The following is a 27,037-nucleotide window of genomic DNA, read 5'->3' on the forward strand; positions in this document are numbered from 1 at the left end:
GCAGAAGTAAGGAGGTGCAGGGGACGTGGGCAGAGCGCTGGCAGCAGCTGCGACCCCGCGGGTCCATCCTGCGGACACCAGCCCAACACACAAAAGGGGAGGCTGTTTGGGACGTAACTTCAGCTCGAAGAGTTGTTCAACTGTTTATTGAATTTCTATCCTGTGCCTGACTGATCTCCACTTAACAGGACATAAGGAGAAATAAATCCCATGCGAACGGCAATTTATGTGTGTTGGGTTCCACACTTCATTAGACTTTGACGCGATTTGATCCCCCCTCCCCCCATAACTTCCTTCACTTGGCGCGTTAAGAGGGCAGGGCCATTAGGCTTGAACTGTGATGGATACATAAGACTCCGAGTCTTTGCTCAGAAGAGATACAATCGAGAATGTCTTAGAATAATAGCATTTCTTACTCGCTGCAATCCATTAGCCTTCCCCTGAAAGGGAGAAAGGTGTGTGCGTGTGTGTGCATGTGTGTGCATGTGTGTGCGTGTGTGTGCGTGTGAGGCGGGCGGATGCATCATGAGAACCAACCTCAACCTGGGCAGTAAGCCCGCAGTGATGTTCTGAATCGTTTAGCAAAAGCCAGCAATGATTTGCCTTCTTTGTACCTCGCCACCTGTAAGACTCCTGACTTAACAAAATAAAGCTACAAAACAATGTTTCCTACTCCCCTTTGCAGAGGCCAAAAGGATGTAAAGTCATCTTGAAGAACATCCCTCATGTAGCCTATGACTGGGCCCGCACAGCCCTCCCTCTTTAAGAACATGCAGAAAAAAAATCACCCCACACATGAGATCAGGAGTCCAGCAGGATCTTCCTGAAGAATCAGGATAAACAGTCACTTGTAGAGCAGGCCCCATCCAGCAGGGGGAAAAAAATAAAAATAAAAATAAAAAATCCCACACTGAAATTCAAGGAGACACCGACCAAATTTCTTATTTCAAATAAGGAATTGGTTCCAGAATTTGAAAACACCGTGGATACTGTGAACCGCTGAGTGGGTTTAGATCAGAGGTAAAATATATTGGACAAAAGAACTTCTGGGAGCAGCATACATTTTGCATTTATAAGAGAGGTAATGTTTTCAGAAAGTAATTCTTTACTGTCTCTACCTGATTCCATCTCCATATAAAAACAAGCCTTCTGAAAATAAATAAGAGATTATGTATCACAACATGGCAGCAGCGAGTGGAATGAGGAATAGAGGAAGATTGCACAGAATGCAGAGTCTTTATGCTTTAAAAAAATGCTTTCGTGCCCGGCCGGAGTGGCTCAGCGCTCAAGCATTGACCTAGGATCCAGGAGGTCGCGGTTCGATTCCCCGTCGGAGCACTTGCCCGGATTGCGGGCTCGATCCCCAGCGGGGGGCGGGCAGGAGGCAGCCGATCCGTGACTCTCTCATCTTTGATGTTTCTGTCTGTCTCTCTCCCTCTCCCTCTCTCTGAAATCAATAAAAACATATTAAAAAGAAGATGCTTTCGCAGTATAACCTATTGGAAGCTTTGGATCCTCCTGAGAGAAAATTGTACATGTGCATAAAACATAAGATGGGCATGAAATTTCACGGATTCATGGGCTTCCTACAGAGGTTTTCGTGGTCGGACTACCCGCCACAAGCGGTTCGCGAACACCAGGTTACCACTCCCTGGCCCGGACAGAAGCAGGGGACACTTACGTTGTACAGAGGGATGGTCTTCATCACTTTGTACTGCTTCGTGGGATCCATCTTATACAGGTGGCGATCAGTGACAAAAATTGCTCGGTCTTCCACCTTACTAAACCGATTGACCTGTAAGAAAACAAACCAACAACTGAATCATCTCCTGAAGAATGAAGTCGAAGGCTCGGCCGGGAAATCATCCCGGGCAGGGGCGGTGGTTGTGGAGACGCAGTCTTTATTTCATAGGTGTGCCCCCGGTGGCCCCTCTCCTGGACGCAGCAGAGATGCGAAAGGGGTAGCGGCTTCCAGACGTGTGGAGCTTTATGATTTAAATTCCGCGATGTTACAACTTAATGGGGAAAACGAGAAAAACACAAAATAATGGAAAGACCGAAAACGTGGAACCCAGACACTATAAAGAAAATGAAAAGGTAACCCCCACAGAATGGGACAAAATGTTTACAAGTCCTATATCGGATAAGGGGCTTGTATTTAAAACATATAAAGAATAAAATAGATATTGTATCTCGAATATATAACTCAGTAATAAAAGGTAAAAAAAAACAATTAAAAATGGGTTAAGAATCTGAACACACGTTTCTCCACAGAGGATATACAAATAGCCAAACACGCTCGATACCATTAGCCACCAGGGAGATGTCAATCGGAACGAGACACCACGTCATGCCCGTTGGGATGACAATAATAAAAAAGGCAGTTACTAACAAGCACTGGCCAGGATGCGGAGACACTGGAGCTCTCACCACCACTGGTGGGAATATAAAACGATGCAGTCACTTTGGAAAACAGTGTGGCAGTTCCTCAGCTAGATGAACATAGAATTACCATACAACCCTGAAATTTCACTCCTGGGCATGGCTATCCATGGGGATTGAAAACATAATCCCACAAAAACTCCTGCCTGAATGTTCACAGCAGCATTAATCATAATAGCTAAAAACATAGAAACCACCCAGATGTCCACCAACCGATGAGTGGATAAATAAAATGGGATCTATCCATATAACAGAATATCGACTGGCAATAAAAAAGTGAAGTCTTGACACATGCTATAACATGGATGAACCCTGAAAACATGTTAAGTAAAATAAGCCAGTCACAAAGGACCACCTATTGCATGGTTCCATTTCTATAAAATGCCCGACATAAGCAAATCTATAGAAACAGACTGTAGATTAGTGGTTATGGAGGGCAGGGGGAGGTGAGAGGTTTGGAGGAACAACAGCTAAGGAGTGTGGGATTTCTTTTTGGGGTAATAAAAATGTTCAAAATTGATTGTGGCAACGGAGACTCAAGTCTGCGACTATACTAATAGCTATTGAATTGTGTGACTTATTAAAACGGTGAATAGTATCCTGTATGGATTATATCTCAGTGAAGCTGTAAAAAAAAAAAAAAAAAAGGAACCCCTACAGGATACAACTCATTGCCCCCTATCCCATGCAGGTAGACGTGTATATTTCAGGTTAAGTCCCTAAAGTAATAACAATGTGATGTCTTCCTTGGAATGTCTGAACAGTAACAGTTATGGTTTTTTGAGCTACATGAATAAAGTCTATTACTCATGAAGTCTTCTATTATAGTATTTGGTCAGTCCAACTAAAGATTTATCAGTTTTTTTGATCTTTAAACCAACTTTTGGTTTGGTGTTTTTTTTCACATTCTCTATTTTTATATTCTCTATTTTATTGATTTCTGCTCTAACAGTTACATTTCCTTCTTTTGCTGGCTTTGGGTTAGTTTGCTTTTTTTAACCAGTGTCTTCAGGTAGAAGATTAGGTTACTGATATGAGATCTTTCATCGTTTCTATTCTAGGCAATTACATGTCCTTCTAAGACGGCTTTGGCTGCCTCCCCTAAGCTTTGGTATGTTGTGTCGTCTTCTCCAAATGTTCTGATTTTCCTCTGACTTCTTTTCTGATCATTGGTCATTCAGGAGTATGTCATTTAATTTCCTCCTATTTGTGCACACCCTAAATTGCTTTCTGTTGTTGGTTCCTAATTTCACTCCATTACAGTCAGAGAACATACTCTGTATGATTTCAATCCTTTTAAATGTACTGAGACTTGTTTTATGACCTACCCATAGTGTTTCCCTAAACTCTTGCAAACACTAGTTGTTATCAACATTTTAAAGTTCGCCAGATTTATAGTTGAAAAATAATATTTCATTACTTTGATCTGAAGAACACTGTAATTATGTATTTTTTTGAAACTTTGAAACAAAAGACTTCTAAAATCACCTCGACCTGATGATCCTTTGTTGTGAGGTAGCTCTTTGATATTTTCTTAATTCCTCCTTTGGATATTAGTGTATTTATATCAAAATCTCTTCTGGGGTTAATCTAGGCTACATTTTTCTTAAATTCACCCATTTAGTTAACATTTTAAAATTTATTTGCATAATTTATTTGCATAACTTTACAAAATGTTCTTTTATAATTATTTCAATTCCCCCTCTCTCTCTCCTTTCCTAAATAAGCGTTTCAAGGTTTTAAAAAACCGACGATGTCCCCGCCTTCCACTTTCCAGCCTCGCCTGTTCCACTCGCCCGGCTGCCGTCCTCTCCAGGTCAACAATGGTCCAGGCACATCCTACTTCAGAGGAGCCAACATACTCACGGCCCGTAACCTCGCCCCCCTTCCAAATCTCACTATGTCTTTCTCTCTTTTCCAAACTACGTTCTTCCTCCCTCTCCGCCTACTTAAAACAGTAACAAACATGTATAAAAAGTACTCAGTGACCACTAAAAATACAAGGCAGACCAGTACGTGCCGTGAAAGAGACATCTGCAGTAAAATGCAAGTCCTTGACCTCGGGGAGGTCCCCCCTCTGCTGTTTTAAAAAGGAATGGTTACTCAAAATACCCACTCCCCTTAAGAAGGCGTGATAGCCTGACTCTTAAAAGTGCAGTCACCGCAGTGCTTCCATGGGGCAGCCCTTCCTCAGCACGTGCCCACGGGCGGGCACAGCTCCCCGCGGACGCAGCTGGCCACGCACCCGAGGCCACGTCCAAGCGAGTTTCGCGCGAGCCAGAGGAGGTCAGCTTCAACATCGCCTTACCTTACGGACGTGACAGGAGAAGAGGACATTCATGTATTTGTCCTTCCGCTTCAGTTCGTTCGCCACGGGGACAAAAGTGCCCGAGGTCTGAGGCGTGTCTGGCTTCTGAAAGAGAAAGCAGCGTGGCAGAAGACGATGCGGGGCACTCCCGGCGCGAAGGCGGGTGCTCAGCACGCGGCCCTGCTCGGGAAGTTTCCCCACCCGTCCCGGATGGTAAGCTACTGAACGGCTGTTTTATTGCCGAGGGGCCTACGAAAATTTTAAAATAAGGGATGGGACAGAGGCTGGAATTCAGCTTTAGGGATAACGGATGTCGAGGCGGTAGTTTCACACAGTTGCTGAATTAGGCAAGGGAAGGTTTAAACGGTCGAAGCCGGGTTACAGAGCGCGCCCAACGCATCAGAGAGAAGACAGAGCACCCGCTGTAAGGAGGGGGAGACGTCAAATATTGTACACCTGACAGCGGTCAAATCTTTCAGTTCAGGATCGCTCAGAGAAATTCAGTTTCTGCAGGTGTCAGTCTTTCTATAAATTCCGGGAGTCAAATTCTTCCCTGTTTTTGTTAAGGGAGCAGGAGCGATGCCACCTGGACTTACCGAAGCAAGGTAGTTGCCCTCCCAGGCCCGTTGGAGCCCAAGGTCAGCCCTTTGACCCTTCAGCATTTCCATGGCTGCGACCTTTGCCCTGACCTGGGGCAGGTCTGAGGCAGGTATGCTCTTGATGAGCTGAGAGGCTCTCCATCTATAAGTAAATAAACAACACGGATTCGGCTTCAGAAACGCGAGAGCAAGAAGCTTCCGTGAGGCAGAATTAAAGCAAACTGCTTGCGTGATACCCTAAAAACGGTTCAGTGCCTCCAAAATGTACACTATCTGGCTCTTTACAGAAAAAGTTTGCCTTTGGACTCGATTAACACAACTAGCAAGATTCATTCAGAGAGGGAGGGAGGGAGAGAAAGGGAGAGAAAACGGCCCACAAGTAGAGCAGACGCCTTATTTTCAAAATGCTCACTGACCATAAGTCTTTTGCATCTTGGCTGTTTGTCACTATATACCTGGGACCTAGGTCAGTGCCTGTGGCCCAGCAGGTGTTGTGTATATATTTCCTGAGTGAATAAACTAAGTTTTACAAAAATCAACCAATTCTAAGCCATACATAAAATCTCAAAATCTAAAGAAGACTGTACAGGCCACAATGCAACATCATCAAAACCAGTCATTCTTTGCATCCATTAAAAATATTACACAGATCTTTATCGATTGTCATGGACGGGTCTTCAAGACGTATTTCTAAGTCAAGTCATGTCACCATACATATAATCTTGCTTGTGTGTAAAAGAGAGGGGAAAAAGCCCCAGTGACACACGGCTGTCTACACACGCACTCACAGTACGAGCAAACGTTTCCAAAGTGCCTACTGTGTGTCAGACACGATCTGAAATGCTTTATATACGTATTTACTCATAGTCCTTTCAACAACTCGATGAGCAGGCACTATTATTATAGCCCTTTTACAGATAAGGAAGCTGAGGCACAGAGAGGTTAATTAATTTGGCCAAGTTACACAGCCAGTCAGTGCAGGGCTAGAATATGAGCCCCGGCTCCGGGGCTTGTGTTCCTAACCACTAGACCATGCTATCTCTTATGTGTGTGTGTTTGTAAATGTATGGACAAAGATTTAGAAGGATACAAACTAATTGTTAATGAGTGGTTATTTCAGGGGCAGAAATAAAATGGGGAGAGATAAGAGGAGGTGTGAAGAATTTCAACTTTATATCCTATATATTTTCATATCATTCCACTTTTTAAAAATATGAGCATGTATTCATGTATCACTTAATTTCTTTTTAGATTAAGTAAAAAATACAGGTTGCCCAAGAGGTCGCTGTTCGATTCCCGGTCATGGCACATGCCTGGGTTATGGGCTCGATCCCCAGTAGGGGGCATGCAGGAGGCAGCCGATCAATGGCTCTCTCATCATTGATGTTTCTATCTCTCTCTCCCTCTCCCATCCTCTCTTTAAAAATCAACTTTAAAAAAAGCAGGTTGCAAAGAATACAATTCATGAAAAAACACACCACTTATATGTGTATTAAAAAGGCTGCCAAGACTTAGAACTAACATTTATAGTTTTATGCCTGAGGATTTAGGTACTTTTGCTTTCAATAATTCTGTACTGTTTGATTTTTTTTTTTATGAGCAATCACTTTTTTTTTTTTTTAAAGCAAAGGAGATATGTATTAAAGAGTTTTCTTCCCATGCATTTAAAAAAAAAAAATATCTGTATTGATTTCAGAGAGAGGAAAGGAGAGGGAGAGAGAGAGATAGAAACATCAATGATGAGTCATTGATCGAGCCCACAACCTGGGCATGTGCCCTGACCGGGAATCGAACCCCAGTCGCCTGGATCCTAGGTCGACACTCAAACGCTGAGCCACGCCCGGCTGGGCCCCATGCATTTTCTTTGTCTTCTGATATCTGCTACCAATTTACATTCAGTATCTCAATGATTTTATAGTGTTCTATATGGAACATTGTAACACCAAACGACTGCAGTTGAGGACCATTAGCTTAGTTTATGTGACTAGATAGCTGCATCTAAGACACAATTAAGTATGTCTGGTGCACACTGGCAACAAATAAGCTCAAGCAATGAGGAACCAGAAGCTATAAATAACTAAATACTCGGATTCAGGGCAGTTTACAAAAAAGATGAAGATTGGATGGAAAAATACTAATTTACAGGGGCCCTTATTTATTTTAAAAAACAGTGTGCTCTAAAACAGTTGTTTTCTCCCATGCATTTCTTTTAAAAATGTTTTTATTGATTTCAGAGAGAGAGAAAGGGAGAGGGAAAGAGAGATAGAAACATCAATGAGAGGAACATGGATCGGCTGCCTCCTGCTCGCCCCCTACTGGGGATTGAGCCCGCAACCTGGGCATGTGGCCTGATCGGGAATTGAACTGTGATCTCTTGATCCATGTTTCCCTTGCATTTTAAAAATCACCTGGGAAACTCTAAAAAGGACCTCTGCTTGGGACCCACTCTCCAACTCCATTAAACAGGACTTTCTGGAAGCGGGACTTGGGCAGCAGCATGTATTCTAAACTCCTTGCAAATTTAAGGCACAGCAGGATAGACAACCACTGCGCTGAAAGGATGGACAGAAATTCTAGTTTGAGTTACGTTCGGTGATTATAATAGCTATTTTTTGCTACTAGAGTCTGCATGCCAATAACATGTTAAATATGGCTTGCTCCAGGGGCGATGGCAGACTGCTGTCCATGGCTACAGGAAAAATAAATGGGCAGCCCTCTGAAAGCAAAACCTACAAACCTGGAGAAATGTGGTAAAAGAAAATGTTCTAACAGCAAGTAGAGCTGAGCCAGCGTCCTGGCCTAAGAATTGTGCTTTTATATTACGCATTATGTGTATGTGCTGCCTTAACGGATGCAGCACCTACGAACAAGTTCTTACCTGTTAAAAATTGCCTGGAGGGCCTCCTCGAAACGGCGGAGCACTTTCGGAGGGGTTGGCCACTTCACGTGCTTCCCGTAGTCTCTCATGGTCTTGATGCCGTGGAAACGACGGGCCACCTCCCGGATGTATGACTTCACTTTGTAGTGCCTGTAGTATCTGATAATGGTCAGGGCCGCCTTGGTCCTCTTGTACCGCATGCGGGCCAGGGTGCCCCGCCACACCTTCACGACAGGGGAAAGAAAAAGACGACGTTGCTGACTGTCTGAGTAGTAGGTAACTTTGAAATCACAGAGGTTCCTGTGCTTATAAACTCAACTGGAGACCTGGCAGGTGCCACCCAGATCAGCCGGAGCCACGGCATGTCACTTCTGCCTGCCACCAACAGGTGGCGGTGGGGAGCCGGGGCCCTCGTTCCGTTCCAGCGGCTACCCCTGTGCCGGCCGCAGGGGCGTGCGTGCTGAGTGCGAAGCAGAGCCCTGTCTTAACTCTACAGTCCCGAAAAGAAGAAAGCCAAGCTACAGATATCTTTGGAGATATATTTTAAGAATGTTGAAAGGAAACGAGATGTGTCAGAACCAAAAGCCACCAGCATCTGTAGATCTCTTACAAAACCCGGCTTCACATAGATTCTGTACACTGGCCACCAGCATACTGTCCCATTGGATTTGCAAACGGATTTATACACAGCCTGGGCAGCCCCTCGCCCCGCGCTGTGTAAACACGCAAGGATTTAGGTGTATTCCTGAGGAAAGGGTAAAACAGATGACCGGTACCAGATGAACCTTTGTAAAATCTGTTCAGTGCTCAGAAACCAACCGGACAATATATAAATGTCTCAATGCCAGCTTTTTTATTTTTAGAGAAACATCGATTTGCTGTTCTACCTATTTAAGCATTGTTGGTTGATTAAAAAAAAAAATTTATTAAAAGAATTATTAATTTTTAGAGAGAGAGAGAGAAATGTCGATTTATTGTACGTTTATTTATGCATTCACTGGTTGTTTTTTGTGTGCCCTGACTGGAGACCGAACCTGAAACCTTGGAGTATCGGGACAACGCTCTAACTAAGCTGCCCGGCCAGGGCGCAATGCCAGCGTTAGTCAAGCATGGGGAAGGCGGAGATACTTATATATATTTTCCAGGATCCTCTGTCCAGGGGAAGTCGGAGATACTTATATATATTTTCCAGGATCCTCTGTCCAGGTTCCCATATTTCTCATTCTCTCCATTAAAGACACTCTGGTGTGATCTTCACCGCTGGCTCTTCCCCTATATATGCTCTCTGCCAGCAACCTCTTTCCTCCGCAGCATTTCCAGAACAAAGGCCTTTCTCCGCCCTCCTGCCACCGTCTCCGACACCCCGAAGGCCCTCACTGCTTCCTGTGATAACAGGCTCCTCGCACGCGTTGCGTTCCAGGTACTTACTGCTGCTTCTTCAGAGACCGTCCCAATTCTCAGGCTGATGGTAACCCTTCCCTCCGTCTCTGGCCTCCTGCGACCCAGACGTGCAACCTCGAGTCCAAAGCCCACCGTAGGGGTTCTCCAGACTCCTTCAGGTTTCTTAAAATCTCCGACTGTGTCCCCAGTTTGTGTCAGAAAGACTCACGCGACGCCCCATTTATTCGGGCACCTCGGGCGCCTTCGTGCGGCTCCTAGCCTGGCTCCGCGCGTCTGCAGTGGCGTCCGTCTCGGCCCTCTGCACAGCGGGCCTGTTTGCACCTGCCTGTGAGGAGGGGACCCCCAAGAGGAACCCGCGGGGCCAGAAAACCCACCATACGGGAGGGAAACAAGACTAGGAGGGCTCTGTGGCGGGAACCCAGCGTCCACACTGAACGGGATATACAGGCCGCGGGACAATGGAAACGAAATCAACGATCGCCGCACGTGGCCTCGGTGCAGAAACCCCTTTTTAGTGAAACGGCCCCTCTGCTCCGTTGCCGAATCCACCCTACAGATGGCTTTGTTACGCCTCCACCCAAGTGCTAAAATAAAGGTCCCTTCTTTTGTGTCTTGAAAAACCCAAAGAATACAATTACAGGGTGGAAGTCTGTGATTGAATTTCTTAAAGAAAACACATTTTTAAAAGTTTCATACTGTTTGTTGCCTTTCTTTTAAGAGGAAGGAAATTAAGACTCCCCGGGGCGACGTCTACATAGAAAACCAATCTTTAATTGTCAAGAAGGGTTTTATGGAGCTTTTTATTAAAATGTTTTTGGTTAGGTGCTGTAGCAATTTGGGAAAAAAACCATTTTATAAGTAAGTGCTTTTTAAGGCGTAGGCTGTGTTTCTTTTTTTGACAACCTTTACATTTTCATCTGTGTTCTTGGTTTACTTAGGTTTTTGTCTCGTTGAAAAAAATCAGATAGTACAGAAATGTTATAAAAAAAAAAGACAGTAGCTCTTCCCCTTGCCCGCCTCACCCCACACCTCCCCACCTCGCAGTCCCATTCCACACAAACCATTTTAACGGTTTCTCCTGGTATTTACCAGTAACCCACATACTGTAATTTCTTGGCTGATCCTTTTAGACACCATCCAAATTACAGAGGTTGGTGATTTAGCTCTCTCGCTATCCCTCTAACCTCTCCTTTATCATCCCAATAATAATTACATTTACAATTTTCAAGTCAACAGTGCTTACATTATATTAACTATATGATATATTACATAAGTAATTTACACAGTATATATATTATATTTCATATTACATATTAATTTGACTCACCACTGTGCTAAGGAGCATGACTACCCTTCTCATTACCATGTCAGGCAACGCTATTTTCACTTACAGTCAACAACTGTTTCATTTTATTTTTTTAATTATTATTTTTAAAAAATATATCTTTACTGATTTCAGAGAGAGAACAGGAGAGGGAGAGAGAGAGACAGAAACACCAATGATGAGAGAGTCACCGATCGAGCCCGCAACCCGGGCATGTGCCCTGACCGGGAATCGAACCCCGATCGCCTGGATCCCAGGTTGATGCTCAACCGCTGAGCCACGCCCGGCCGGGCAACAACTGTTTCATTGTAAACATCTGCTTTATTTTCTATACACCTACTGTCAGTTTTTGCCAGCGGCTCTAACAGACCCATCCATTTTCCAGCCCATCGACGGAATCTTTTTCTTGGACCTTCTGTGTAGCCTACGCTCTTCAGGCCCACTGCACTGGCCCAAGCCCGGGACTTTAAAAACAACTCCTCCGTGTTGGATCCCTGATTCCTGTGCTTAAGTTTTTCTTTTTTTTCTTGGTTTTCCTCTCTCTAGGAGCTTCCATGGAAGGGTGCACAGCCAATACACTTCTATTCTCTTTAATCTGAGAGTTCAAAGCAGTTGCCTAAATCGAGGTCTGTGTCCTAGGGTTCGAAGAGCAGAGTAGATGAGAACAGGCTCTGGACTCACGACTGCCTGAGTTCAAATCCCGACCCCACTCGTACCGGCTGCATGAACCTGGCCAAGCTCCTGACCCTTCCCCGCCGCCCCGTGCCTTAGTTTTCTTATCTGTAAACACAGGACGACATTCCTTGCCCACGTACTGACGTATGAGAGGCGAGGAAGACGGTAAAATGTCCCGGGACTCTCCTTGCCTAAGGGCAGGCGTCCTCTTGACGGAAGCGCGGGTTCTCCCGGGCCCGCCTCCGGGATGCGCGCCTTTCTGCGTCAAGTCGGAGCCCTGAGAAGCAGCGCGGCTTCTGAATTCCCTCCTTGTGCTTCTCCGGGTTCCAGTCTTCTCTTTCAAGGACACATTAATTTTTTAGCACCTTCTTTCAATTTGGTCCAGTTTTTCTTTTCTTGATGACACTTCTCCAGGTTTATGGTACAAAGTTGAGATCTCTTTCTGGTCTCAGGGTTGGTGGCATGTTGTTCTTTTTACATTTTTGTTAATTTCAGCTAATTCAGGGGAAAGGAATTTTGTGAACCTGCAGTGTTGTTTTTTTTAACCCTCACCGAGGAAATGTTTTTAAAAGTGATTCTGAGAGAGAGAAAGGAGAGGGGGGGAGAGGGAGAGAACATCCATGTGAGAGAGAAACATCGAGCAGCTGCCTCCCACATGAGCCCCAATCGGGGATCGAACTGGCAACCTAGGTATGTGCCCTGACCGGGAATCAAACCTGCAAGCTTTTGGTGTCCAGGGCGACGCTCCAACCAACTGAGCCACCTGGCCCGGGTGTGAACCTGCAGCTTTATCGTCAACTTTATCTGAAGTCCCTTAGGCTTTATTTTTTAATATCAGAGAAAGGGTAGCACTGAGAAACCACCCAGTGGAGAATGATTCCATGCAAAAACCGACTCAAGGATCTTCCCTTGAAACCTAAGCATATTTGGCATAAACAGATATGCTTCCATAAAAAACTCTGTGTGTGTGGGAAGGTGGTTGTTGATTTTCCCACCGAGGGTCTGCAGGTTGGAAATTAAGGTATAAGACAGATTTTTCCATTTCCCTCTTGTTTAAAGCAGCTTAAGCTGCTGGGTTTTTCAGGACTCATACAAAGCTTACCTCAGCAGAGGACTCTGCCTGATGGGGTGTCAAAAACCAGAAAATTAAATGTTACATTCAATAAGGAAATGCTTAGCATTTGTTTGCATATGCCTCGCGAGAGTCAGCAAAAAACGGGGGAGCCAAAGGGGCCCCCTCATCAGGCAACAGTCACACTGGAAGCGGAACCGACCGCACGTTCTGTGCTGCAGGATACGACGTAAGAGGGTGGGAGCTGGAAGAGGTGCGACGGGACCTGGGGGGCAGGTGAGCAGCTGAAGGGCACAGGGCAGGACATGGGAGAGGGCGAGAGAGTCACTTCTTAGGGGGAGGAGAGGGCGGAGGCAAACAGGCCGGCTCAGGGGGAACTGAGGCACAGAGAAAGCGCGCGTCCTTGCCACTGAGTTTTGGACCCACTTCCTCGCTGCTATACTTTTACCCCCCCGAGTCGATTCTCAACACAGCACTGACGTGATCCCTTTAAGACCAGTCAGATCATGTCACTTCTCTGCTTCAAACTCTGCCCCGGCTCTCGTTTCCCTCAGAGTGACAGTCCCAGTGCCTCCCCTCGGCCTCCGAGGCCCACGCGACCCGGGACTGTTCTCTCCCTTCACGGCTGCCACACTGGGCCCCAGCTGCACCCTGCGCGGGCTGGGGGTCCTCCTGTCTCAGGGCCTGGTGCTCCCTGTCCTTCTGGAATGCTCTTCCCGCAGACAGCACATGGCGAACTTCTCCGCCCTCTCGAGTCTTGGCTCAGCTGTCCCTTTCCCGATGAGACCGGCCCTGACCACCCCACTTAAACTTGTCGCTCCCCTCCCCTCCTGGTTCTCCATTCTCCTTACCATGCTCTATTTTTTCTCTTGCCTCCAGCAGGTACCAGCTTCCAACAGGCCGTGGGGCTCACACATTATTGCATTGTTTATGCTCTCCCCCCACGGGAATTTAAGCTCTGCCGGCCTACGGTTCTCTGTCTCCTTTTCTCACTGATAAATCCCCACCACCTAGAACAATGCCTAGGACAAGGGAGCCACGCCAATAGTATCTGTCACATAAATGACAAGTAACCAATGGCCGGGTGAATGTTTTCAACTCCATCTTCCAAGCCTGACGCTGCACCTTTCACGTTGGCTGTCACGCTTTCCATTTTTGAGAGCTCGCCTAGCTCTCTATACGTTCCTTTTAAAAACATTGCTCTTGTTTTGCAAAAGCAACACCTCATCCCTCCTCTCCAAGTACACGAACTATGGTTTTTCGTTATGCACTGCTCCCTGCGTTGTATCCGCTGGTCTAGCTCCCCTCTTCCTCCATCTGTGTTGGTCTTGGCCTTCTGAGTGAGAGGCCTCAGACGCCTGGGGACCCTTGGCCACCCACGCCCTGAAGAGTGAAATGACGCTTGGAGGTCTGTGTATCTGCTTTAGGAATAGTGGACTTCACCGCAGGGTGATCGGGTGGGGACCGACCATCTGTGGGGGCCCCAGAATGTTCTCTTTGCTGCCAGAATTCTGAGTGAAGGTGGATGGGAGGGATCTTAGTATTTTGACTTTCCCTTAATTTCCCTTGTTTTAGTTCAGTGTCTTTAGAGTAAACTTCTTCTCTTATATTAGAATGAGACTGAGGTTGTCACTGGGATTTGTGGGCATCTAACTGGTCTTTATACAGATTTTCAGGCAACCTGCCCCTTCAGCTCCGCTCCTCACCCCCATCTACAGAGGTCCCCGGTCCCTCTCACGCCTGAATCTTTTCAGAGCCGCCGCGCGGTCAGGTGCACTGGCGTGCGTGTCTGCCTCTCTGCGGGCGCTTGGATGTCGGCACTTGGATGTCAGCTTTCTCCGTCCGCCTGGGGGAGTCATGTCACCGCCACTCACTTCCAAAATTAGGGAGATGCCTTTTGTCTGCTGTTGTTTCCACCATGGTTCTGTCTGTCCTTGTGGGTGTGTCTCCAGCTCTTACCCCTTACTGCTCATTTAAGGGTTTTGAGAGGAAGTGGATGCAAATACATCTGTCATGTTTAACCAGAGGTTTTCTAATGCCATCTTAATTCTGCCACGCTTTCCTCTGGTGAGTACTTCCTCCGTGGTCGGGCACAGCAAAGCAACACCTGGCAGTCATTAAAGTACAAGATATACAGGGTGTCCCTCCTCAAAAATGTATACATACTTTAACAGCTGGATAGCTCAATTTTGAAAATGAAATGTATTTTAATAAACACTGGCTTTATAATTATTCCAAGTGTGTGTATACATTTTTTTGGGACAGCCTATATTTTGTAAAAGATGTAGGATTCTAGGTTACACTCTATTAAGAAGTAGGTTAATTACATATCTTCAATTTAGTCTCAGAAATACACACCGACCAGTTTTCACATTTTTCCCCTAGTTCATGCTGTTTTTCTTTTTTCTAGTCATTATGGGTGGTAGGCCCCTTCTATCCTGTTCTCAAATAGCTCCCTGGTGCTCTGAATTGGATATTTGCTTGGTTTCTACAACCAGAAGCCTTCAAAGTGTCAGCTTCCCAGGCCCTCTGGGCCTAGGAACAACTTTTTGGAGAAGCATCTTTCACTTCTCAACTTAAGTTCCCCATATTTATCTGGCAGAGTTTTCACAGCTTATGATTGTTAAAGAGTTGAGGCAGAAGATAACTTATTTAGCTTCTAGGCTGAACTCCGAGCAAACTGTAAAACACACAAAACCTATCTTAGGTATCCACATGCCCCATCAAGTTAGAATATGGTAATTGCATTCTATGTGGGATATTTCATGATTGATTAATGAAGGCTTGCAGTTAATAACTTCTAGGAGTTATTTTAAAGGAAGACTCAAAGACAGAAAAATCTCCCTGAGTTACTTCTTTTCAACTCAGGTATCACTATGAGGGACAAATGAATCTAGACCTGAGGAGCTATTTTTAAAATGCCAGTGCTCATGCTTGTCTGTTTGTTTGTTTACAAGAGCAGCAGTTTAATATGGACCAAGACGAAAATAAGACCCAGTGGATATAATCTGTACGTTCTTTGCACAATTCTTGACATAAAATTTCTTAGTTTAATAGATAAATTAAGAAGTAATGAAATAAATCTTTAGTTAACAAATTAAAACCATTAAAATAAAGACAGAGACAAAATAAACAAACAAACACAAAACAAAGCACACGCCAGCCTGATCCTTGTAAGCTGCCCTGGTGAAGTTAACCGTGTGTGGGAGGGGTGGTATGTGCCCGGCAGAGTACAACTCGGAAATGCCCACCCTCCCGAGATGCTTCATCTCGGTCTGGTAGGCTAACCTGCCGAGTTAGCTGACCTGTGAACCTTCATTTAGGACTCACACATTTTATATGTGGCCTTGTCCAGATCCATGAGCCCAGCAATTTTTTAATGCGTACAACTGTTGCCCATTAATGGTTTCGTTACTATGATGATGCCATATGTGACCACCCCTTGTAACTGTAACTACAAGAAGCATGTTGAACCTCTTGGTCAATTACAGTCAGAAGACCAGCTCAGCATGAACTCTATCAACACCCAAATGACAATTGTTTTGAAGACACGCGAAACTAAAATCACTCCAACCAACAGGCCAAGTCAATCTGATGGGCCTTTCGGGATCCGGTCTTGCTCAAACACAAACGCTGTGGAGCTGTACTTAATACATTGTATGCGGGAAATGTATTTATACGTTTTACGTTGACTGGTAGTAGAGCGAGCGATAAAAACTACCCCCAAACAATGTGTTAAGTGGCTGCTTTCTTTTGTTTGGTTAGCTTTCTTAAAAAAGGAGGTATCAAAATGGATGACTCATTGTCAAAATCTCTCAGGTGAAGGCTTTCTCCAAATTGGTTCTTGGCCCATTTGAGCAGATCCAACGAGGCATCCGGGGATGTTGCGAATTTGTCTGAAGCCGTGCACCACCTTGTCAGCCCCTAGACCCACCTCCACCTAATGTTGAGGTGGTTCACCATCTGGTCAGGGGTCAGCTGGGCTTTTACCTCATGTTGCAAATGTGCTGGCTTTTCTTCCTTTGTGCCTAGCATCTAAAACACGCAGAACTCCTTAAAAACAACAACCCACTACACCTTGGCTTCAGATGCTTACAAAGGACCCCAATTTTGAACAGTTCCTTAGGTCACTCAAAAAACTCAGATAATAATAACTGATATTTGAAAGGACCAGCCAAAGGTGCATCCTAACATTCATTTCTGTAGCGTTTCAAAGTGAATTCTGGGTTCCATTTTCAGTAAGTCTGGGAAAGCTGCATACTGTGATTCCTTGTTGGAGATTCACTATGTGCATCAGCATATGAACAGTTCTGAGAAGCTCTATGTAAATAAACCCGTTTTAACTTTGACCAACAGAATTTTAAAAACATATTTGACAGGATAATCCTTTGTACACAGATTACTCATTCATTTTGGGAGGGGGGGGTGTTGAGATATGCCATCCCCAAATATGCCACTCTGCCCTAAGCATTCTTTTGAGAGTCTGTTCATTCTACAAGAATCTCCAAGATTCCTACTTGTATGTGTGGTTTCTCTCGGGAAAACAGGAAATACCTATGATGTGCTGGGAGAATCTAAAACGTCCATGAGGTAACTGGGAAACAACTACAGCTAATGCCTTAAAAAGTAAGATAGGGTCAAACGCCACAACACAAACCTCCATGTAGGGAAGCTTGAATTCCTCCGCCACAGCGAGGCTGTTTCCGAGGAAGTCCAGCACCGCCGAGGGGACAGCTCCCTGGCTGGCAGTGCGGAGGGAGGACAGGGTCCTGCCCTGGAGGGAGAGGCCCGCATTCCCCAGGCTACTGGGCAACGGGCGGTCAGCCTTGGCAGGCTGCAGGCCTCTTACCTGTGAAGCAAGGATGTACACTGGGTGATTTAGAAGAGCACCCACTAGGATATTCTACCAGAACGGCTACTAATAAGCAAAATTTTAAAAATGTTATTTCAAAGGTTCTTTTTGATCCAAAGTGCACAAGGAATTGCCAACCTCTATCTTTGATTTTCTTCTGGTTACTGTTATTACCCCTAAGGGAAGGGAGAGAAAACATTAGCTCACTAATTATTTTTTCACATAATTAGTTCATTACGTGCCACACCTGACATACATTAAAGAATATTTTAAAATCTTTTAAAAAGCACTTATTCTTGACATATTATTTGTTTAGTGCTGTCACAGGTTTCTATGACTAATATAATTCACCGAAGAGAAAGCACGGAATACATTTCTTTAAGTCATACATTAATATATGTTGCTGGCAAATACTTGGCTTTGGGAAACCGCTTTTTCAGACCCGGGAACCTGCCTCTACAGAGGAATGCAATGAACAAGCACAGCTCTTGCCAGCAGCCTGGCTCTGGCTGTGGGCAATGGAAGATGGTGCCAGCAGGGGCTAAGGCCAGCGTCCCCCAACAAATCCCCGCAGCCCAACATGCCATCAGTCACCAGGGCCCACTATGGCGCGGTACTGGGTGAAGATGCTTCCTGAATCTTGGGGGACGGGAGTAATCTGGAAAAGGGCCCTTGGATTTCTTAGGGTGAACATCAAATGTGCTTCCTCTTAACATTTTCTTGTCTTAGGTTGTAACTGACGGAGAAGTGGCTGGAAAGCAAGTGTATGCTTATTAAGGACAGATAACTTTTTCAACAGCTCAACTTTAGACAGAACAAGTAGAACATAAAATGATTTACTGTGAAGGCCATCACGGGTCATAGCTCAATTACAAAAAAATACAACTGCCCTGTTTGGGTGCTTGGTTCCTCACAATAATAGGTGAGGCATGTGATCAGGGTAGTAAGAGGCTCATGCTAGATTAATGTTGTAGTGATACAGAAAGAAATGCTACTATTTACAGAAAAATCTAGAGATCACAAAATGCTGGATTTTCTCAGTGATGTTTAGGTTTTATATCTGTAAACACAGTTATAGTTAGCTTTATTACTGTCGATTTTATCAGAAATATAACCTGTACTTGGAAATCTAAAATATCCCACTAGCTATATTCCCCAAGAAATATTTTATAACACAATATTTGAAAATTGGGGTTTCTTTGTCATATACTAATCAAGTCAGACAGATTTAAAATGGATGTCAATAGTAATATGGTTAATTTTTCAACTAACTTCTCTAGAGTCTATTTTGAAAATGTTCATATTTTTATCAGTCATTTAAAATCCATGCTCTTTGGATTGGCTTTTTTATTGATTTATATGAACTCTTTGTAAATTAAAAAAAAAAATCACCCTTTTGTCATTGGTGTTTTCAATATTTTTTCCAGTATGTCAATGATCTTTTGATACTGTTTCAGGTACACTGCCAACAGAAGTTGTTTAAAATATTTATGTAGTCAAGCGTATTTGTTTTTTTTGTTTGGTTAATCCTTACCCGAGGATATTTTTTCCATTGATTTTTAGGAGGGAGGGGAGAGGGAAAGAGAGAGAGGTTGATATGAGACACATAAATTGGTTGCCTCCTGCATGGGTCCCGACCAGGCTGAGGATCCTGCAACCCAGACATGTGCCCTTGACCAGGAATCGAACCCTAGACCCTTCAGTGCTGGGGCCAACACTCTAAGTGCTGAGCCACACCAGCCAGGCTCAAGTGTATTCACTTTTCTTTTATGGTTACAGTCCTATTTTATGCAAAACTGAGGTAATATAATAACCATAAAGTGCTTTGCAATGCTTTTTTATTTGATATACCAGGCACATTTTCCCATGGGATCAGATCTCGTGAGATTCTGAATGGTCTCCCAGTACTCAGACAGATGTATATATAATTCAGTGAGATATCTGTACTGTTTTCTATTTTTTAGTGGTATAACTTTATAAATTCCTGCACACAAATGATTTATGGCAAAGTTCTAGAAACAGAATTGTTGTTGTGACCCATTTATGTTTTAAACTGCCACATTAATTAACGTACCCATTTCCCAACTCTATCATATAAATAGTTAAAAAGAATGAACTCAATTGATAGGATAACATACCGTTGCTTTGATTAAATGGCTTTGATTGTTATCCAACTAAAAATAAAATAAAATAAAATAAATATATATATATATTTAATTGATTTCAGAGAGAGGAAGGGAAAGGGAGAGAGAGAGAAACATCAGTGACGAGAGAGCCATTGACCGGCTGCCCCCTGCTCGTCCCCGACTGGGGATTGAGCCCACAACCCGGGCATGTGCCCTGACCGGGAATTGAACCCCGATCTCCTGGGTCATAGATCGATGCTCAACCGCTGAGCCATGCCGACTGGGCTGTTATTCATCTTTTTAAAACTCACTAGCTATTTGAGTATTTTCTTTTGTGAGTCCTCACTTCATTCCTTTTTTTGCCCATTACATATTCATAATTTCGCACAATGATTTGTAAGGGCTCTTCGTACATGAAATAAGCTAACCTTTGATCACATTTACAACGATTCCTTAGCATTTGGCCATTTACCACCTCCTGCCCATGATGATCTGGTTCAGGTCAATAAAAGATGAGAAGAATTTTGCTAGGTAGTTTCTGAGAAAGAAAATGTTCCCACTTTTCTGACTGAATGTCCAAGGACTTTCTAGAAGTGACTCCCTGAACAGAGGAAAACTAGGTGGCTGCGGAAATCCTTGGCAGCCACTGTGCACCCACAAGGGGGAGCCACACTTGGGCCTCATGAAAGAAATGCCGGCGGCAGCCTGTGCCAGTCTGAACTGCGTTGTCTTTCTTTATTTCTTACTTTCTTGGCAACTGAACACATGATGATACGATGATATTTTTTGAGAGGAAGAAGTTTTAAATGTTTATGGAGGACACCTACGAGTCTTTGCCCTTATGAATCCTATTGCTGCTGCTGTACTTAGAAAGACCTTCTCTACTTTAAAGTCAAGCATGTGCCTGTAAAATGAATTTGTTTTGTTAAAATGTAAGCTCTCTGCGAGGGCAGGGAGACTCGGTCACAAGCAGGAGAGCGCCTTCGTTTTACAATCACTTCGTGAACGGCAGGCGATTGTGTTCGTTCTGATAGATTATCTATATTTAAAGATGTGTGAAATGACCACTAGAATCTCTGGATTTTTTGAAATACAAATGAGTTACCAGATATAGCCAATGAGCATGACAGGAGAAATGTACTATCTGGGTCAAACTCACATGAGTGGACTGAATCTAAGTCATTTCCTACCTGCTCAGGCATTAAGACGAGTTAATATTGGGAAACTTTATCAGGGGGTCTCTTCTGAAATAGCGGCGTAGAAAGCCACTGGGAAGTAATCAGGGGGGAAATATGTACCTACACACATACATAAAATGACTTGATTGCAAAAGGTATAAGCTATAAAGAGAAGGGCATGTACTATAAGTTTTAACATACCAGTCACAATAAATCAACAGTTTTATGCAAAGTAAGAGCAAGCATATCTTGAATTCAGAGAGTAAGTCAGACTGCTTATCAAACACCAGCCTTAGATCGCCTAAACAGCTCTTTCTGTACGTGAAACTTGGAAATACTTCAGCATCATCAAAATCTACCCTTCTTTTTTCATTCATTTCAACTGGCTTGTGATCTATATTTCATGGAACTCTTCTATAGCTAGCTGCCCTCCAGGGGTCCTTCTAGAAAACCGAAACCCGAATTCCAGCTCAATTCTTGCACAGATGTAGGCCCTGCTGTGCTGAACCCTGAAGAAATGGATGTGCACCAGCGACAGGAAGCGACAGAAGCACAGATGCTGTAGAAATACTGCTTAAAATGCCTTCCAAATGTTCAAGCCCTTTCTTGCCACAGTCTCTCATGCATTTCCCCCTGCGAATCTTCTCTCCCTGAATTCCTGAAGTTGTCCTAGGGTCCGAGCCTTCTCATTCTTTAGCTCTCAGCAGCTTGATGCCACCTCTTCAGAGAAGTCCTCCCTGACCAGCCTAAAATACATTTCCCTGAATGCCCCAATCAGCCCTTTCTTTCCTTCAAAACTGTTAACACAATTGGTAATCGTTGACTTATTTTCTGTCTCACTCGACTAGAATGTTTGCCCCACGAGGACAAAAAAACCTATCTGTTATATTCATCACTGTATTTCCAATGAGTGCCTAGCAATAAACACATTTTTTAGAAAAAGGATACTTATTGGCTTGAATAAATGAAATATCTTTATTGAAAGCGTAAAAGAAGACGTACTTATCTGTAAAAAAATAAAAAGGGCACTCAGACTGTTTTATACCCAAGAAGGGCTCCGTAATCTTTGGGTTTCTGAGAGCTCACTTAAAGGAGACAGTTCATCTGTTACACAACTGTGAAGACGAGCCCAGCAAATTATGAAAACGCTCAAGAAGAAACACACAGCAGCCGCCACACAGCTCTCCAGTCTTAAAGGAATTTCAAAACCAGTGTTGACGATTCCAGAGCTGTCTAGCACAAACAAGCATCACCTTGAAAAAATGTTGCCAGTTTGCCAGTAACATGATGCATGAGAAAGCCTGGTTTTCAGCGGATATTCCTTTTACGCGAAGAGAATTTCACTAAAAATGTGAAATCTTCATCTTAAATAAGTTGGCTCTGTTATGGCTATACAAATATCTGGATACTTTTATATCCAGCATATATAAAAATGTGGGTGCCCTAAATTAAGTTCCTATTTTCCTGTCCATTCCAGTTACAGAATTTTTCATGAAAAAATTGCTTTTTGGGGGGGCGGGGGGGGACGGGACAAAAGTGCCTGCATCTTACCAAGTGAGCCAGGAAACTGACACAGCTCATCTTTATTCTCTCTTGAGCTCACTGAGACTAAGAGCGAGCCTATGAACTACTGTGCATTCTTCCTGTCTCCAGTGGGCCTGTGAAAATGATGGAATTCCTCTATTACTGGAATGACAAGAAAGAAGAAAAAGAAACGGGACTGGGAAGCTCTAACAAATTCACATATACAAACGTACACTGGTTCTCAAGTGAACAAAAATCAGATTCCAGTTAAGGTATAAGAAACCAACCCTTGGTGAGATTACTTAGCTGAACTAGCTATTCAAACCATAGGCCAAAGACAACACAAGATGCTTCATTCACGAACCTTTGGCCTGAACGCCGCAGCTGACGGGTGTGCTCCAGCTCGCTTCTCTTCCTGAGGGGCTATCCAGCAGATATTGCTTTACCAAAGGGGCAGAAAACCCCTGCTGCTGCTTTATGCCTTTCACGGACTCCACTGAGGCACTACGTTATGGCAAAAGGAGCTAGGTAGCCCCAAAGAGTCTCAGAGTTTCCATGTCTGTAGAGCTTTATTCCCTATATAAAAAGCATGGAACAAGTTTCCTGGGATCATCACATTCAAGGATGTATTTATTTGACCAGACTAAGACCACGATAGACATAGCCCCTTGACTTAATCATCAGATAATAACTACAGAAAACTGTCTTATTACTAAATAACTGCTTTAAATTCTGGATTTCCTTCCTCCACCAAATAAGTCCATATATCGCTCACTTAGCTTTAAGTTACTGTCACCTACAGAGGACCCTATGACAGGTTACGGTGTTATAGCAAATGTTCACTCCCTGCCTCTTGACCCACACGGGTCACCTCCTCGATGTGATCTGCTTTGGTCAATAGCATATAAATGCACGTGGCTGAGTATCTTGGGACGTGCTTGTGTGGTCAGCCTCGCCCTCTTTGGCTTTTGCTACTAACATGAGAAGAACATGTCCAGGGGTCCACCAAGTTCAGGAAAGTGAGCAACATGTGAAGCCGACCTATATTCAACCCATGGCCTGGTTGAGATTAGCCAAGAATGGCCAAACCCCAGATGCATGAGGAAGAAATAAATTCTGTTACATCCATTAAGTTTTAGGGTGTTTGTCAAGTTAGGGTGGTAGGCTAACTAATGGCTCCCTGAAAGACAGCTACCTCTTAACCCCTGGAACCTATCAATGTTACCTTATATGGCAAAAAAAGGACTTTGCAGATGTGATTAGGTGAAGGATCTTGAGATGGGTAGATTATCCTGGATTATCTGGTTGGAGCCTAAACACAATCACATACACACCCTTATAAGAGGGAGGCAGTGGGAGATCTGAAGACAGAAGAGAAGGCCTTGACCTTGGAGGCAGCCAAAGGAGCCACAAGCCATGGAATTCTGGTAGCTACCGAGGCTGGAAGAACAAGGAGTGGATTATTCTCTGGAACCACCAGAGCGAGTGTGGCCCTGTGATTTTGGCCCAGAGAAAGGGATCTCAGACTTCTGGCCTCCAGAAATGTGAGATAATGAATGTCTGGTGTTTTAAGTCACCAAGTTTGTGATATTTTACAGCAGCCGCAGGAAACTAATACAGTGGTCTGTGGCACAACTGTGGCAATAGTTAACTGATACAAATCCAAACCAAGTATTAGTATTAATAATATCAATGTTAATAATAATAACAGCAAACACATGGTACTTACCATGTGCTAGTATGTTGCATGTGTTAACTCATTTAATACAGCCACACTGTAGGTGGGTACTATTTTATTTCTCTTTTATAGACGAGGAAACTGAAGCACAGAGAGCCCGAAAGTCCCAGCCCTTAAGTGTCAGAGCTGAGACTGGAACCCAAGTGCATTTGGTTGACTGAAGCCAAGAACTATCTGTTGGTTAGGCAGTAACAGAGTCTAGAAATTATATAGAAGTTAGTGATTTTTCCACTCTGGCAGCAGAGTCAAAACTTTAAGACTTTCCCAGTTGGATAACTCTCATGCCTATTAATTAATTACTCCATTTGTTCAGTATCATGAAAGTACCTCATTTAAATGCATATGCATAGCTCTTAAGTATTGACAAATATCTTTGCTTTCATATATAACATAATCGATCTTTATAAATCCCAAAGCACCTACTTACTGAGTCATGATGATATAATTATACTATTGACAAAATGTCACCCAGTGCTCTGTGGGCATTATTCTGGGGGCCCTGGGATGAATATAAACAAGTATAAGGGCGCTGCTTCCTTCAACAATTTATAATCCAATTTGACAAATGTGCAAAATTGATAAAACAAATGAGCAAAACTGATAGATGATCTAAAGACTACTGAAATTACAGAATTCAGTGGTAATTTTAAGCTGAAAACTTCTTATAAATCACCCAGCTGACAGGTCCTCTGCCTTGGATTCTTCCATGGTCTATCTTATGAAGGATGCTAACATTGCAACACACTCCTGTGGGGTATACGGACCCTAACACGTGCCTTCCTCACCCACTCAAGAAAGCAAGTATCAGTTTTATAGAAATAACCTTGAATTAGCTCCTACTTATAAACTAATTCATTATCTTCAATAACTTATTAGTAACAAATTACTCATAATACACCTCATACCTGATGGTGATAGACATGCCCATATCCAAACCTACCCTCTGACAGGTAAAAGAAATGGTGACCTAAAACCTCACACGAACCTGAAACTGCCAGCTGCCAGCTCGGCTCCTGCCTCCCGCTGAAGTTACTGTCGCAGAGCGCCACATACAGCTGACAGACGGGCTCTGGTGAGGGCAGTAAGCACGACTTTATTTAGACTGAAGAACGCTGAAGGCAAGGCCAGCAGAAGGTGCTAAAGCGCACAGGTGGAAAGAAAGATCCGTCTGGGAGTTTGGTGACAAACACAGTGAAGCTACAAGGGTGAGATAATGGGAGGTGCAGTTGGCTGGAGCCAGACTCTGGGAGAGTCAGGTCTTAATTTTGTCGGTGACTGAAGAGTTTTTGAAGAGAAGATCATTAAGACTAAAATTGCGATGTACAGGTGAGGGCCGAGGAGGGAACCCAGGAGGCCACACAGGAGTGGTTCTGGAGAGAGTCGCAACCATCCCTGGGCTCTGCCGGCTTTCACACCCGACACCCCTCCACGGCGCACACAGCATGACTTCCACTCTGAAGAGCGTGTGTGCGCGTGTGTGTGTGTGTGTGTGTGCAAGAGAGAGGAGGACAAAGACGGAAATGACACATCCCAAATGTTAACAGCAGCTACCTTTTAAAGGTGATGTGACTCTATTTCTTATATTTCACAACAAACACGTATTCCTTCATAATAAAAACTGGGTTACCTGAAAATTTTAGATGGAAATAATGCAGTTATCGTTATATGTTGTCCCTGTCTATAATCCATCAAGGCACAATACGCCTGCGAATCAAGTACTTTGTAAACCTGCATTTAAATAAGAAACGCTTGATTATGTTTTTAGTTCTCCAAGGTTACTACTAGTCACCAACACGTTCTCTCTGAGTCTCTGGCCTCTTTGAGTATTTGAATAAATGCAAATACAATAAGGCCAACTCAGGACAGATGACTAGTAAACATCTTCAAATTAAATTTTCTTAAGAATACAGACTTCTCATTGTGCTAAATTTGAATACAGAGCAAAGTCTGATAACATTAGAACTGACAAAAGCCACTAAATAAAAACAGTCCTAGATTTTTTTTCAGTTATGAAAAGTCTCCCCAAACTCACTGGTCTTCAGGAATCAATGGTTCCCTCTCAGTACGTACAAGGGGTGTGTGTGCACATGCATGTGCATGGATGTTTCTAAGAATTAACAACATGGTTCAAAAAGAATCACAGGAAACATCCTGTTTTGTAACATACATGTTTCACTTAACATGCATCATGAACATTTTTGATGGGTTACTTTTTTTTACACTGTGATTGTTAATGGCTGCTTAGTTTTCTACGGTCTGGGTGTACCATGATTTATATAACTAATTTCTTAACATTTTCTCCATTATTTTCCACTTACATGAGAAATGTTGAAAAGAAATTTCTTACAACTAAATTTTAACCTAAATTCTTCAGAATTTCCTTAGTATAAATTTCTAGAAGTAGAACTGCTAGGTCAGAGGCAAACCCAACTTTTAAATTTTTTGGAAACAGACTGCTAAACTACTCTCCAGAAAGTTCTCACCAATTTCCTCTTATGCCAGTAGTATACATATCCTCAGCAACAATGTTTATAATAAAAAAACAAACACACACCACAACCTGAGTATTTGATAGGTGAAAATATGGTTATTGGCCATTTTTCTTTTTTGGGGGGTAGGTGGACCGTTAGTTCATATTTTTACTCAATTCTCTAGTGAGGAATTTATTTAATTTCTTTGGGAGGACGTTTTGTATATTAAAGGTACTTATGTTCTGTACTTGTTGAAATAAAAAAAAAGGGTTTAAAGCCACTATATGTGTCCCCATTAAGAGACACTGTATGATTTCTATCTATATGTAATAATGATATGTTTCCCAGAACATGTTAAGTATTTCATAAACCTTTTTTTTTGACTAGCAAAACTTGATAATCCAAGCAGAATGTGTTTAAATTTGCCATTGCAAAGAATATGAGCAATT

At 43.5% G+C, this 27,037-nt stretch overlaps 1 protein-coding gene across 1 annotated transcript in view; it reads right to left on the reverse strand.

Moving 5' to 3' along the window:
* Nucleotides 1–27,037, reverse strand: part of MYO1D (myosin ID) — a 242,804-nt gene that overhangs the window by 95,554 nt on the left and 120,213 nt on the right. Inside the window, exons 17-20 of the mRNA XM_087826041.1 lie at nucleotides 8,228–8,451; nucleotides 5,347–5,491; nucleotides 4,751–4,855; nucleotides 1,682–1,795 (exon numbers count right to left, since the gene is read on the reverse strand). Of these exons, the coding sequence (XP_087682167.1) occupies nucleotides 1,682–1,795; nucleotides 4,751–4,855; nucleotides 5,347–5,491; nucleotides 8,228–8,451 (588 nt within the window). The remainder of the gene's footprint in view (nucleotides 1–1,681; nucleotides 1,796–4,750; nucleotides 4,856–5,346; nucleotides 5,492–8,227; nucleotides 8,452–27,037) is intronic.

The sequence above is a fragment of the Miniopterus natalensis genome, chromosome 17 (assembly GCF_054644295.1).
Source record: "Miniopterus natalensis isolate mMinNat1 chromosome 17, mMinNat1.hap1, whole genome shotgun sequence".
NCBI lineage: Eukaryota > Metazoa > Chordata > Mammalia > Chiroptera > Miniopteridae > Miniopterus > Miniopterus natalensis.